This window comes from Eurytemora carolleeae, unplaced genomic scaffold (assembly GCF_000591075.1).
Source record: "Eurytemora carolleeae unplaced genomic scaffold, Eaff_2.0 scaffold521, whole genome shotgun sequence".
NCBI lineage: Eukaryota > Metazoa > Arthropoda > Copepoda > Calanoida > Temoridae > Eurytemora > Eurytemora carolleeae.
Window position 1 is genome coordinate 92,926 of NW_019396415.1, and position 16,428 is coordinate 109,353.

A 16,428-nucleotide genomic window follows, 5' to 3' on the forward strand; every position below is an offset into this window, starting at 1 on the left:
TTAATTTGCGGTTTCTCTGCAAAAAATGAGAAAATCATAGAAATGAACACTTTTCTGGTCAAAGTATGAACTGGAGTGTACTGTATTATACTGTATTGTAATTTGTACTTTGGCAAACTGAAGTGTACTGGACTGTACTGAAGTGCACTGAAGGGTACTGAAGGGTACTGAAGTGTACCCTAGAGTACTGGGGTGAGCTTCCATGAACTTCAATGTACAAGAGCGTACTTTAGTATTCTGGAGTGGACTGCAATGAACTTGAATGTACTTCAGTGTACTAGAGTGTACTCTAGTATTCTTGAGTGTACTACAATGAACTTGAATGTACTATATAGTATATGAATGTCCCATGGGAATGATTGAAACACTGAACAGGGAATATATTATGTAGAGCTAGCGCAGAATATTAATCAGATAATTTCTAACATACAGTTTCAGACCCAATGATATGAATCAAGAAAAAATATTTTCTAAGAATTTTTTTTGATCAAGCATTTAGGGATTAGGTTAGGTCAACTGAATTAGATTGAGTTGACCGGAACAATAATTTAAACCGGAATAAACTAAATTAAGCCGAAAAGGGCGTTAAAAGGTTGGAATATACTTTATTAAACTGAAATTTTACCGGAATAGAATGGAATAGAAAACGAATTACGTTGTATAGTGTTGCGCAGGCTGCAATTTAATTGGAATATAATGATTTAGGTTTGAACAATATGTAATAAGCTGGAATTTTACTGGAATAGAATGAATTAGGTTGGAATAGTGTTGAATAGACATGAATTTTACTGAAAAATGAATTAGTTGGAATACTGTTGAATAGGCTAGAATTGTACTGGAATAGTGTTGAAATTAGGTAGGAATAGACTAAAGTAGACTACATGTTAGGATTGTGCGAACTAGAATGATTGGAATAGACTATAGTAGACTACATTTTAGGATTGTGTAAACTAGAATGATTGGAATAGACTAAAGTAGACTACATTTTAGGATTTTGCGAACTAGAATGATTGGAATAGACTATTGCGAACTAGAATGATTGGAATAGACTATATGACTACATTTTAGGATTTTGCGAACTAGAATGATTGGAATAGACTATAGTAGACTACATTTTAGGATTGTGCGAACTAGAATGATTGGAATAGACTATAGTAGACTACATTTTAGGATTTTGCGAACTAGAATCATTGGAATAGACTATAGTAGACTACATTTTAGGATTGTGCGAACTAGAATGATTTGAATAGACTAAAACATACATTATACGTTTTTGAATTTAAGAAAGACATCTTTCTTATAGAGCCCGTATCTGTTCAGTAAAACTTATCCTTTATATAATGTAAAATATAAGAAATCATATCAACCTTAATAAAAAAGCAAGATGACTTTGGATTAAAATTGAAAATCTAGAATTGGCGCGAAGATCTTGAATTCTGTTGTATTCTCTACACTTGAGTAAAGTGAACACCTGAACCCTAGACTAGAGGGTTGAAGAACAACCCGGAGCAAATACTGTCGGTTCATTTCATCCTTGCGGTCAGTTCTACAAAGTTCAAGTCAGTTTACGGTCAACTTATCCATCCTAATTCTGGTTAGAGCACAGTTCGTCCTCAACCCTTCTCCAAGAATGTATAGAACAGTTCTCTCTCTTCTCCTGGTCCCAGGACTAATCCTTGTCTCGGCAAATGATTTAGAAAACTCTGTAATTGAGTTTCCAAGTAAGAATATTTCTGATTAGTTTTTTTTAATTGAACTCATATTCGCAAATAACTTTTACCATAAATCCTTTTACAGGATAATTTTCTATATTTTTTTAATTTGAATTTTGAATTTGTAAACATGGTTTCATGAGATTAAAATCTTTAATCTCGGGATTCATGATTTGACTTTTTATTCTCAAAATATAGCTTTAATGTAAAGTTCACGTCCAATAAAAGTAGATTTCGCGTTAGGTTAAAATAATAAAACATGTTTCCAATCATAACTGTTTGAAGTCAAAAGTTCAGTTCGTCCAGTATATACAGGGTTACCCACAAAGGATGAGACTATAATGACGACCTAAAACTCTTTAAATATGACGATTCCAAGGTTGAATTAGGTCTTCTCCCTTAAATATAGTCTTTCTGCTGCATTTTTAATTATTAGAAAAAGGGAAGAAACAAGTTTAGAGTTTAAGGGAATCATAAAACAAGAAACCAGACAGTAACATTTCTGTACAGTCGTCTCTGAAATATCATCTTCTGTGGGTAACCCTGTATATTATCTAGCTATATGGTTTATCCTTATGATCTTTGATAATCCTTATTATCTAGATATATATATATATATATATATATATATTCCTCATTATCTAGCTATTTATACAATGCTTATTATCTCAGGTATATATATAACCCTTATTATCTAGGTATAGCACGTGGATTTAACGGTTCTGTCAATATTTCAGAAAACTGTGACTTTCTATCACAATTTGACCCCTTTTACATAATTTTATAGCCTTTTATCTTAAATACTTTTTTATTGCCATATACATTTTGAATGAAAAAGTATAAAATAAACAAATCTGTAAGTCTAAAGACTGTTGAGTTATAGACGAAAACACGTTTGATTTCAAATAAAAGAAGCCGAATGCTTCTCTCTCTCTTTAGTTCAGGGTGATATATACAATTCTTATTATCTAGGTTAATATACAATTCTTATTATCTCATGTATACATATATAACCCTTATTATCTAGGTTAATAAACAATACTTATTATCTCATGTATACATATATAACCCTTATTTTCTAGGTTAACATACAATGCTTATTATCTAGGTATATATATAATCCTTATTATCTAGGTAAATATACAATTCTTATTATCTCATGTATACATATATAACCCTTATTTTCTAGGTTAATATACAATGCTTATTATCTCATGTATACATATATTATAACCCTTATTTTCTAGGTTAACATACAATGCTTATTATCTCAGGTATACATATATAACCCTTATTTTCTAGGTTAATATACAATGCTTATTACCTTATTATCTAGGTATAGCTGGATTCGATGATACATCTGTTGTTGGAGTACTTTTTAACACAGGGAAGAATCTAAGCGAGTATATTCTAAATGAATCTCTGAACGGACTCCGATATCCCTTCAAGCTGCTCTCAGATTTCGCCGAGGTCGTGGCCGCCGATCACAAGAATCTTGGGGAGAAGGGGGTGGCGATCATCAAGCTGTTTGTGATGAGGGTCGAGAAGGGAGCCACGTACCATCTCCACTACATGCAGATGATCTTCCAGATCTTTTACAAGATGATCATAAACATCGTGGCTCTCATCCCGGGCTCAGATAGTTTGCAACCACTCTTGTAAATAATTACATTTGTGTTCTGACATTTGTTGTTTTATTTTAATGAATGTTATGAATTTGATAAAATGTACTCAAAGTTTTGTCCGCCGGTGAAATCACTAAATTGTATAAATTGTAATGTAAAATTCTTATTCACTAAATATATTTTTTTTTGACAAAAAGGTCTGTAACATATTTTGTTTATACTTTCCTTGAATAAATGGTTTAATTATAAAACACTATATAGTAGATTGTAGACAGGTTTTCAAAGTTCTTCCGAATCCGTCTTGGTCCCGTAAAGGACTTGCGCCACACGACTTAACACCAGGCGTGAGATAACGAAAAAAGGGTGCAGGACGTTTATTCCATATATGGAGATGATCCGAAATATTTGTTTTTCAGAATGTCAAATTTAGCTCTGTGTTGCATTCTTAACTCAGTTAATATTTATAGAAGTCATAGAAGTAGTATTAAGAGTACATACTTTTCGCTATTTATTAATTTCGAACTCTGTTTTTCATTTGTGAAGAAACCTTATATTTTACGAAAAGAAGAAAAAAATGCCGTGATCCAGAATAAATTAGAATACCTAATTATGGAATGTGTTTTTGTTTTTATTTAATCGGCCGCCGAACTTGAAATTTTCAAAAATGTCAGGGACCTAGCGTAGGACTGATATACACGTCCACCTCGCGTTAATATATATATAATTAATGTAAATTAACGAAAAAGTGTCAAACATAATGAATTTAAGGGTTAACATGAAGATTTAAATACAATTAGACAAGACAATCGTAACAAAGGATCAACTGAACTATGAAAAGATGATAGTACCTAAGGATCAACTGAACTATGAAAAGATAATCGTAGCATAAGGATCAACTGAACTATGAAAATCGACAATCGTGGCTAAGGATCAACTGAACTATGAAAAGACAATCGAAGCTAAGGATCAACTGAACTATGCAAAGACAATCGAAGCTAAGGATCAACTGAACTATGAAAAGATAATCGTAGCTAAGGATCAACTGAACTAAAAGACAATCCTAGCTAAGGATCAACTGAACTATATAACAAGACAATCGTTGCTCAGGATCAACTGAACTATGACAAGACAATCGTAGCTAAGGATCAACTGAACTAAAAGACAATCGTAGAAAAGGATCAACTGAACTTTGAAAAGACAATCGCAGCTAAGGATCAACTGATCTATGACAAGACAATCGTAGCCAAGGATGAACTGAACTATAACAAGACAATCGTAGCCAAGGATCAACTGAACTATGACAAGACAATCGTAGCCAAGGATCAACTGAACTATGAAAAGACAATCGTAGCTATAAAGGATCAACTGAACTATGAAAAGATAATCGTAGCTAAGGATCAATTGAACTATGACCAAAAATAGAGAGGAATTGTTATTGGTTGGGATGAATTGAGAACAAAAGAAATAACATTTTGAAAGTTGTATTTCTCCCAAATTTTATCGAGTTCGTTGACCCATAAATTTTATAAATTGGAGAGGTAGTTACTTTTACAAAGTTTTATCTAAAAATCCACATTTTTCTCTTTTATATATTCCTTAATTGATAAATATTTCATAGATTTGACTTGCAAAGTTTATTTCATAAAAACCAGTTTCAGGCGCGCCTAGATAAGACTTTAATGACTACCTTACACTTGGTGAATAAGACCGTTTTTAGGTTAAATTTTGAGCATAAATGCAAGAAAAATAAACTCCATACAGTCCTATCTAAAGTCTCATCCTATATGGCCGGGTAACCCTATACGATAAATCGTATCATCATCTACACCCTTAGTATGGTAAACAGACTACACAGACTGGTTATCTCCTTTCACAGGGTGGGCTACGTAGGCCTAAGTTGAATATAATATGAATATAATACACATTCAGGGGTTAAGTTTTACAACTTTTAAAGAAGTGTTCCAATTTTAAACGTGAAAAATAACATTTATGAATTCAGTCTATTTTTGAAGATTTTGTGTTTCTTATCCAAAGGATCCTTAAATATCCCTGAATACAGATGTTTGCTGATTGGTCGTGTACAGTACATGTACACAATACAAGAATGTAAGGCAAGGAAAGTCAATTGCGGTTGTGTATACTCTGTGTACATATTGAAACCAGTTCTCTCTGGGCGGAATTTGTAAACAATAATAGATGCATCAGTGTTCGTTTAGTATCCGAGGAGGTTAAAAGCATTAAATTTTGATAATTTTGATAATTCACATAATAGTTTCCATATGACCAGAATATTTCATTGATTTTTTATGTGAATGATGGATCCCATGTCAGGCTTCGACATCCATCTTGTGTTTACATTAGCGCCCAGAGACAGTACACTGCAGTACTAAAGATGTGTACACTTCTGAAATGATTTTTTTCTTGCCTTACATCCTTGTCACAATAGAACATGTTGTGGGAAATATCGCATATCATAGGTTTCAATCGATCTCAGTAACTCTCTTATCTCTGGTATGGGAATTTCTTTAACCTTGGGTGGGAAAGTATGTTTAAGTAATGTTTCCTCTGAAGTTTCATCCTTTGTGGGTAACCCATGTCTGTGAACCAGATTTAGAAAGCGAAGAAAGATATTTTCTAAAATGTTGATCTTTTGGGTGGAAATATGAACAAATAAGTTCGCTGGTACAGTTGTTCTCTTTTTCAAGGATCTTCAGCCTGGAATTCAAGTTTCAAAAGTTCTACTTTAACTTTCAATTGAATTTTGTTGAGCTAAGTTTAGGCGTATATTGGCTCAAACTTTATTATTTTAAAAGAGTTGAGTATATATGTATATAAAGTTGTAATCTCTGTTTGTCTGTTTGTTTGATTGTAACTCGGGAGAACCACGGGGCACGGGAATGTTCTTGGCTTGGTTTTGAGATTCAAAAGCTGAAATCGTATACTAGAAGATCTTATTATTTACAACTGGTCAAAAACCATGATAAAACATTTTTAAAAAATTATTTTCCGGAGAAAATGGAGACAAATTCTGAAAAAAAAACGTATTTTTGACACTGTTTGTCCTGTTTATTAGAGAGATATGCAATTTATTTTACTGAGTGTAGTCACTGTTACTTCGGGAATTATCAAATATTGCGAATTTGACAACATTACTAGCCTTAGAGGGCGCTTCGCGCCCATCTTCTAAATTAATTGTGAACATGTTCTCTTTGTGTACATCGTAAAACAAAACAAAAATAATTCGCTGATTTTCACAAAAAAATTCGTGGATTTTCAAAATTTTCAAAAATTTAATGAAGATCGAATTTAGACAAATATTTAAAATTTCAATCATTCATAAACCTTCCCTTGGGTCCCTAGATGTCCCACGAAAAATTTGGGCCCGATCGGTTCAGCCGTTTTGACGTTTATTGGATACAAACAAACAGACAGACAGACAAGCCAAATTTATATATAGATACAGGTGACGCAAAAATATCGGAATACTAAAATTCCGCATCATTAAGAAAAACGATATTTGTGTAGAAATATGGTGGGAGTAGGACCTAATGAATGGGGGTGTACAAAAAATAATTCTTACATCTCATAACAGAGCATTTTTTATGCAGAAAACACTTCAATTGTGCAGATTAGGAGCTTAAACTCAAATGTACATATATAATCGTCAGTGGGACTTTCAAAAGCTTTAAGAAATTAAAAATCATGTTTACAAAACATCCACGTGTTTCACACAATCAACTCAAGTTTATTTGCAAATATTTGCTGAAAGTGTATTTTGTTTTTTTATTCCAGATCGACGAAAATAAAACAAAAAACATTCGAGTGCTCATTCATCAAAAGCAGGATTAGAACATTAACACAAACATTTTTTTAAAAAGATTTTTTAGTTAACTTTAACATTAATTACACTGAACACCTCGTCTTTTTTAAGGAAGTGTTCGCGAAAAATGAAAGGGGGTAAAGGCTTACGGCGAAAAATAAGCACTTTTAATCGCTACTAATCTTACTTCTATCTGTTGCGTCTATAAGGAGAAAATTGTTAAAAACGACTAATGACTTTAGGTTGTAATATCTGAATGATTTTTTTGGAATTAAATTGATTTTTTTACGATCCGAGTTGAATGTTGCAACTTTCTGAATTTGTATGGACACTACGTTCTTCGGTTCAAGTCGTTTTTAACAATTTTCTCCTTATAGACGCAACAGATAAAAGCAAGATTAGTAGCGATCAAAAGAGCTTATTTTTCGCCGTAAGCCTATCCTTTCATTTTACGCGAACACTCCCTTTAAGTACCAGGCCGACTTTTATTTTATGTTTTTCAGTATTTATAGTGCAGACTCTAAAGCCCAATAAACTACAATAAAGTGAATCATCCTCTTCTAGTGAGGTTAATGTGGTCATTTTTCAAGCATTTTTAGTGATGCATCACTACTTACTTCGGTTCATTTGAAGTACAGGGCCGTCTTTTAAATCATGTTAACCGTATTACATAAAGACTAAAGACGGCAGATGAATGTCCCATAAACGTAATGAAGACTGGTTTTTAACATTATGTAACAGTACAATACATATTGCATGGAAAGGGTATCATGTACATGGACTACACAGGTAGGACAAATGAAGCCAAACTTGTGTACTAGCGATGAGAGCAGAACTTAAGTAAAAGGAGTGATTGGCGAAATTTTGATGAAGTTTGCGCGCGTTTATGAGTGACCTTTCTTTGGTTAACAGTGTTATGCCGCAACATAGACTGTACTGCCGTCATGCATATTGTGCATTAGCACAGACTTTTACAAACATCTATCTCTCTGCACATCTGCTCCTATCTGTCCAATCTCTAGTTTCATGAGTAAATGAATTTACTTACTTTTCTTTTCCTAGAATATATTTAAAGGAAAACCTAATCAATCCAATGAGACGCAATTAATACTAAAGTAATGGGATTACATGGAAATGAAAAGAATATGTACATGCCCTTATTCAGTGTGCTTATTTAATAAACTAACAAATATTAAATATTTCAGAAATATGTTGGTCGTCTTCTACATGTACTTTAATAAGTATCTACATTTGTGTTAAAATTTGTAAAAGATCAGAAGATATGAATTGAGTATTAACAATTTCTTGAATCCCTAAATCTTTGCAACCTGGTCATACCCTGTAGGGATAACTTTAATTGAGCGGGGTCAAGTATCTATCCTCAAAGGATATGAGTCTTTGGCACAAACTCTGATTTTCTAATCCCCATATCTTTAAACCCAATGTCGTAGACCTTATATATTGTAAACTTTGAGCTCTGTTAGCTAAAATAATCTAAGTTTGAATATCATGAGAGTTACACCATCAGGTTGTAAAGATATCGAAAATTTGAGTTTGTAGGAAGGACTAAAATCCTTTAAAAGTGTCTACATTGGATATGTAGATCAAGCGTTATTTAAGATTAACGATACTCCAGATACTCGGTTGTATTTGATGGTATTTCAGAGCTGGCAACTTTTACAATGGTGGAACTAAGTTACAGAGTTTTGTTTGACTGCAGACTTAGTTGAACTCAATACCTATCCATGTATACTATATATTAGACGGAGTTTAACTCAATACCTATCCGTATATACTGTACATTAGACTGAGTTGAACTCAATACCTATCCGTGTATACTGTATATTAGATTGAGTTGAACTCAACTCCTATCCGTATATACTGTATATTAGACTGAGTTGAACTCAATACCTATCCGTGTATACTGTATTAGACTAAGTTGAACTCAATACCTATCCGTGTATACTGTATATTAGACTAAGTTGAACTCAATACCTATCCGTATATACTATATATTAGACTGAGTGGAACTCAATACCTATCCGTGTATACTGTATATTAGACTGAGTTGAACTCAATACCTATCCGTGTATACTGTATTAGACTAAGTTGAACTCAATACCTATCCGTATATACTGTATATTAAACTGAGTTGAACTCAATACCTATCCGTATATACTGTATATTAGACTGAGTTAAACTCAATACCTATCCGTGTATACTGTATATTAAACTGAGTTGAACTCAATACCTATCCGTTTATACTGTATATTAAACTGAGTTGAACTCAATACCTATCCGTATATACTGTATTAGACTAAGTTGAACTCAATACCTATCCGTGTATACTGTATATTAGACTGAGTTGAACTCAATACCTATCCGTGTATACTGTATATTAGACTGAGTTGAACTCAATACCTATCCGTATATACTGTATATTAGACTGAGTTAAACTCAATACCTATCCGTTTATACTGTATATTAGGCTCAGTTGAACTGAATACCTATCAGTGTATACTGTATATTAGACTGAGTTAAACTTAATACCTATTCGTATATATTGTATATTTACTTTCTGTTAAGAAAAAATGAAAAAATGTTACAATCTTTTCAAAATGTTTTGAAAAGATAGTTCTAAAGTAAATTATCATTTTTTCAATAAGGATGCAAAGGAAAAAAGATTTGGTTAGGGCAGTGCTTAAAAGAAGAGAACCTCAGAGAAACCTATTGGAGAAAAACTGAACTTGAAATTCTTAGGAATTTTTTGAGAAAAATTCCAGAGAAGTTCTTTACTCTCAGGAAACTAAGTTCTTTATTCCGTTCCCCAAAAAATTGTGAAATTGGTAACCAAGCCCTGAGAATTTCTCGGAAAGGAATTGAGTTTTTGCAACAAATCCCAATTTTCTAATACCAATATATCTACAACCAAATTATGTAAACCTTTGATATTTTAAACTTTGATTGTTTGATATAACAAAAGTCATAGTTTGAAATATCTAAGGTCTACAATATTGGGTTGTCAAGATATTGGGATTTAAAAATCAGAGTTTGTGGCAAAGACTCAATTCCTTTCCGGAGATATATTCTATAGAAATTCTGAGGAATTTCTCCAGGAAAAACTGAACCTATAATTCTTAGGAGTTTTTTGAGAAAAATTCCAGAGAAGTTCTCAGGAATTTTTCGAAACTAAGTTCTTTATTCAATTAACCAAAACATCTGTAAACTTGGTGATCAAGTCCTAAGAATTTCTCAAGAATTTCTCGAAACTAATTCTCTTATTTAGTTTCTTTAAAAATCCGTAAACTTGGTGACCAAGTCCTAAGAATTTCTTAGAAATTTCCGAAGAGATACTCCAGAGAAATTCTCAGGAATTTCTTGGGATGAAATTCTGGAAAAATTCCCAGCAATTTCTCAAAAATAATTCTCTTTTAAATTCCCCTTAAAAATCTGTAATTTTGCTAACCAAGCCCTAAGAATTTCTCAGGAATTTCTGGAAAAGTATTACGGAGAAATTCTCAGGAATTTCTTGGTGTAAAATTTTGGAGAAATTCCCAGGAATATCTAGAAACTTCTTCTCTTATTTAATTCCCCTAAAAATCCGTAAACTGGTGTCCAAGTTCTAAGAACTTCTCAGGAATTTCCTGAGAAGTATTTCGGAAAAATTCTCTGGAATTTCTCAAAACCAATTCTCTTATCTAATACCCCTAAAAATTCCGGAGAACTATTCCAAAGAAATTCTCAGGAACTTCTTAGGGTGAAATTCCGGAGGAAGTCCCAGGAATTTCTCAAATTATTTCTCTTATTAAATTGCCCTTAAAATCCAAAAACATGGTGACCAAGTCGTAAGAATTTCTCAGGAATTTCCGGAGAAAGTCTGAGAAATTTCTTGGGGAAAAATTCCGAAACTGTGATCCCCCAAAAATCTCTCATCTTGGGGACCAATTCTGGGGAATTTCCCGAGAATTTCCGAGGAATCAGGTACAAGAAAATGATTCTCAAGAAATTCCTCGGAAATTCTTCAAAGAAAGTCACCACGTTTGGAGAATCTGGGGAAATTCCTAACTTTTGTTACTTGGGAATCTTTTTACGATAGGTTTTAGAGTGCCATTCTCACGGCCACTTGTTGCATTTAATTCCTATTCAGGAGTTAAGTTTAAAACTTTTAAAGAAATACTCCTATTTTAAGCATGAAACATAATATTTATGAATTCAGTCTATTTTTGAAGATTTTGTGTTTCGTATCCGAAAGATCCATAAATATTCCTAAATACAGATGTTTGCTGACTGGTCGTGTACAGTACTTGTACATAATTGAACATGCTGTGGAAAATATCACATATCATAGGTTTCAATCGATCTCTGTAACTCTCTTATCCATGAAATAAATATTTTCAGAAATCATCCCGGGCAAGCAATATCAGATTGACCTTTGATAGTTCATAATCACTCTTTTTACCATAATCTCGTTGCTTACATCTGATCCTCTCATGTAATAGTTATAAGAGTTACCCTTCTGTCACTAAAAAATTTTATATAAAAAGCTTACTTTGATGATTTTTTTTAAGAGAGACATTTACCAAGCAATATTCCTGAAATCTGTGAATGCATAAAATCTTTTATTGTTATTTAAACTTTCTACTTTGTACTTTGCATTTCATATTATATATTTATCAGGCAAATATAGACCAATAAAGGTTGACTGGATTAGTTTCAACATTTAAACCTGGCATAATATATAAGTTTTGAATCGAAGTGAGTATATGATGATCAAAATTGCAATCACCCTTAATAAATCCTCAATAACAATAAAAATGGCCGTCATCTCCCTTTTTAACATGGTTTTTGCGAGTCTACTGGAGCGACCTTGTAACCTCGTAGCTCCCCCTTGTTTTAATTTTACAAGCAAGTATGAGATCAGCAGGCCCGTAGCTGGTTGGGCACAGGTGTACGTGCCCCCTTTTATCCCAGGGTCACAGGGGGGGGGACGAACTTTATGAGACATAAAAAAAGGAAACAAAAAATAAAAATTGCCATAGAATCTAATTTTGTTACCAATATTTTTTCTAAAGTATTATTTGTTATTCAAATCAAAAAACAATTGAGTGCTTTCCGAACTAAATTATTTGGGATTTTATTTCTATCCTATCATTTCATTATAGGGTTTAGATAATTTTTTCGTATTTTGAAAAGCTTATCCTTTTCCCTTCTTTTCTTAAATAAATGATTCTAACCGTACTGCAGAAAGTAACATGGAGACCAATTTAAATTATATACAAAATGGTAATATAAATAAATTTGTTACATATGTACATATTCATCACACAAGCGTAGTCAGCATTTCCTTTTGCATCTATTTAAGAATATGAAATTAGCCCTGTATATTATGTACTTTTGCATCTATTTAAGACTATGAAATTAGCCCTGTATATGATGTACTTTTGCATCTATTTAAGAGTATGAAATTAGTCCTGTATATGATGTACTTTTGCATCTATTTAAGAGTATGAAATTAGCCCTGTATATGATGTACTTTTGCATCTATTAAAGAGTATGAAATTAGCCCTGTATATGATGTACTTTTGCATCTATTTAAGAGTATGAAATTAGCCCTGTATATGATGTAATTTTGCATCTATTTAAGACTATGAAATTAGCCCTGTATATGATGTACTTTTGCATCTATTTAAGAATATGAAATTAGCCCTGTATATGATGTACTTTTGCATCTATTTAAGAGTATGAAATTAGCCCTGTATATGATGTACTTTTGCATCTATTTAAGAGTATGAAATTAGCCCTGTATATGATGTACTTTTGCATCTATTTAAGAATATGAAATTAGCCCTGTATATGATGTACTTTTTCTGCAGACTTAAATTACTGAGTTCAAATTTCTCCAGACTTAAGACTTTTTTCTAGGTTTTTCTTTTCCTCAGATTTATTTTCTTCCGGACTTTTATTCCTGAGAATTTATTGACAGCCCCCCATACTATTTTAGGAAAAAAACGTCCCAGGAATCTAAAACACAGGACTTTAATTCCAATGACTTTTTTTCCAAGGACTTCAGAAAATTCAAACTTTTTTCCAGAGTTTTTATTTCCAGGTTTTTTCCTGGAACTTTTTTCACAGGATTTCCTTACATAGATTCATACAAAATATGGCCAGGTTTAGAGAAGCTGTTACTTATCCTCAAGCTTGCTGGAATTTTTGTTCAAAATTTAGTTTGGAGAAAACTGAAGATTTTAATGCTTGAGCTTTTCTTGATCTTTACAGGCATTCACATTCTTCACTTTCCCTGTATCAAAACTAAGTATTGGCTTATTCGCCATTAAAAAATTTCAGAATTACATTTATTTATAGTTTAACTCAAATTTCTAAATTTTACATCCATTTTTGTTTTGTTTTGATGCAAATAGCTTCTCAATACCACTTAAGGGAAAGAAAACAGGCAAAATATCTTTCTTAATAACCTTTAATGTGTGATAAACTAAAGATTTGATTTTTAGTCCGAATTCATTAATTTAAATTCCATTTCTATTTTATGTTGTATAATGTGATGACTGGATATTTTCATTTTTAATTAAATATGTTTTAAAATACAATATCTAGAGACATTAATTGTGAACCTAAGTCTCGAAATAAGATACTACAAATTCGAAAATTAATTTTGAATTTTTCTCCAAATACAGTGTATTTTCTTCCTCATACATAAAATTTTGTTTAAATCCTTTCATCATTCTTCAGACCATGTAAGGTCACATTTGCACGTTTTTAAAATACAGGGTGTCCCAATAAACATGGGAATTCAGTGACGAATTCGATATCGTCTTTTTAAATAATTCTTTGATTTAGTATAGAGATACCTACTGAGAAAGCTGTAATCTGTAAGAGTTTCGTCTGCTACGTTCACATTTTTTTGTTTATGTTTTGAATGCATACGGTTGTACTTAGTAAAACAAGAAAATTGCAGTATACAAACAGAGTAAACTTGTCCGTCTTCACTGTTCATCTTGCGGAGACATTATAAACACATCTTTACAGTCTTTTACCCTTTTTATGAAATGAACTCTAGCAGACATAACAATATTATGGCTTTTGAAATTAGGAATTACAATGCTAATTCATAACAAAAACGATATTCAATTCGTCACTGAATTCCCATGTTTTTTGGGACACCCTGTAGATTTACAATTAGGTTTAAGCCTATACCCCTTTCATTTTTTCTTCTCAGTTCCTTTGAGATACAATTTAAGTGTATTTAAAAGGAAAGCAATTCATCGTCATGAAATTTATATTTGACTGTATTTGATTGGTTTAGATTTCAAAGGGACAGTTCACGGTAAAATAGATGTAAATATTGAATGTAATTAAATGTAAATTTGTCGTATTTGCTTTTTTATACTTTTTTCTTGAGTAAATACTTTTTAAGTAATATAAATATTTTACGCTACTCTTGACTGATTTTAATTAGAGATCAAAATATGACTTCAACAGTTCTACGTCTTTGTGTCTGCTAATAAAAGGAGTAAGGACTAAGTGAACCACGCATATTTTTATTGCTCAAAGTGTTCAAGGGATATTTTAGAACATTATTAAGAAGTATTATTTTACAGTTAAATCTCAATGTTTAACAAGAAGGGGGGGGGGGCAGGGGTGGAATGGAATAAGCTGAACCAAGAAAACAAATGATATATTTCTAAATACTTGTCTGAAGTACCAAAGTATTCCAAACTAACTGAAAACTAATACGTTAAAGTGTCAACTTACATCCTAATACCATTTTCTGCTCAATATTGGCTTTTTACATTGGGGGAAAGGGGGGTAACCCACTTAACAGTATTCCTTTTTTTACACAACGGATTCAGGATAATCTGCAGGGTGTCCCACATCATATTAGATCATTCATAGCTCAAAATTGTGATTTTAGGGACTTATCAGAAAATTTAAAAATAATGAATCTTTTTTAAAAAATGTATAAGGTTTCTATAAAAGTTTTCTAGCAGAAAATACTAGGTTTTTCGAGTATTATGTGCGTATTTTTGCGTTAAAGCTTGGAAATAATCTAATATGATATGGGACACTCTGTAGATAAATAAGGAGATTTTAACAATCATTGTTAAAAGATGTTGGTGTCAACAGCAGCCCACTAAAGTATTAGTTTGGTCTCTGATTTGTGTTTTTAAATACCATTTAAAGAGTTTTCAGGAAAATTACCAGTTTTCCGTCAATCGGATTTCAGAACTTCAACATTTCTTTCACAAAGACTTCTCTAAAAAATGCTTAGGCGACCGAGCCTTATTTTGTCTGGAATAAGAGGTTTTGGTGAAAAATCAAATTTGCTGCCCCTCCCTGCTACCCCACTGTGGGAGGGATACCACACGCCGTCCTGTAAATTTTTTAAAGTTGAAATGCTCTGAACTATCAATAAACTATATGCGATTTTAATTAAAAATGAATTTTCCAAGTTAGATCGTAAAAATGCATCTATAAACAGTGAAGCAGGGATAAATGGGTAAAGGGGGTTAATCGCTAGATTTATGGATTAATTAACAACTAATAGACCAACATCAAACTTAATTATTTTTCTACAAAATATAAGAAATTCAATACAGGCAAAAGTTATTTTTTTAGAAAAAGTATAAAAACTTACATCTTTGCAAACTGATACAAAATTATATGCATTCGAAAACTGTAGTTTCAGAGAGCGAGAACATGCGCGTAACTCCTTTGGACTTCTGCCTCAGGGTTATTGAAAACGAAAAACCCCTAAATATTGAAAAAACGACATCTAGTGGTCTATCTGTGTTGTTTTTAAAAAAGTGGTGGTTACAAAAATAGGTGTCAATAAAAATCCCCAATTAAGCCTTTGGCTTTCAAAAGGCTCCGCACAAATCTGAACATTTTCACAAATTGAAAAAAATCTTAATGCAATATTTTTGATATTGATAATTTTTCAGGTTTTTTTTGGAGCCTTTAGAAATTTAAGATCATCTAATAAAAAAGTCAATAATCCCAGCACATCCGTGGATGGTAAAAATATTTAAAAACAGACAACATATTTATTTCTAAAAAACGGTTTATGGTTTTAGTTGTAAACTATTACTTATAATAGAATTGATATGGTAAAATCATACTCGATAAAATCAAAAAATATCAAGAAACAGAATCTTACAAAATTCGTACTCAGCAAACTTTGGTGGGAACATAAACAAGCCAAGTTTATCTACATTTTCTGTGGGTGAACGGTAAACATTGCAGAAAACAAAAA

The 16,428-nt window shown here is 32.1% G+C and overlaps 1 protein-coding gene across 1 annotated transcript; it reads left to right on the forward strand.

The window, feature by feature from the left end:
* Positions 1-1,582: 1,582 nt before the first annotated feature.
* Positions 1,583-3,582, forward strand: LOC111702880 (uncharacterized). Its single transcript, XM_023474669.1, has 2 exons — positions 1,583-1,721; positions 3,049-3,582. Exons 1-2 carry the CDS (start codon positions 1,631-1,633, stop codon positions 3,372-3,374), a joined length of 417 nt encoding a protein of 138 aa, XP_023330437.1. The 5' UTR covers positions 1,583-1,630; the 3' UTR covers positions 3,375-3,582.
* The last annotated feature ends 12,846 nt before the right edge of the window (positions 3,583-16,428 follow it).

Bases quoted from the DNA above. Each gene is read 5' to 3' on its own strand.
- LOC111702880 (XM_023474669.1), top strand. From the start codon at position 1,631: ATGTATAGAACAGTTCTCTCTCTTCTCCTGGTCCCAGGACTAATCCTT. The intron at 1,722-3,048 runs GTAAGAATATTT...CTTATTATCTAG, and splicing joins CTCTGTAATTGAGTTTCCAA to GTATAGCTGGATTCGATGAT.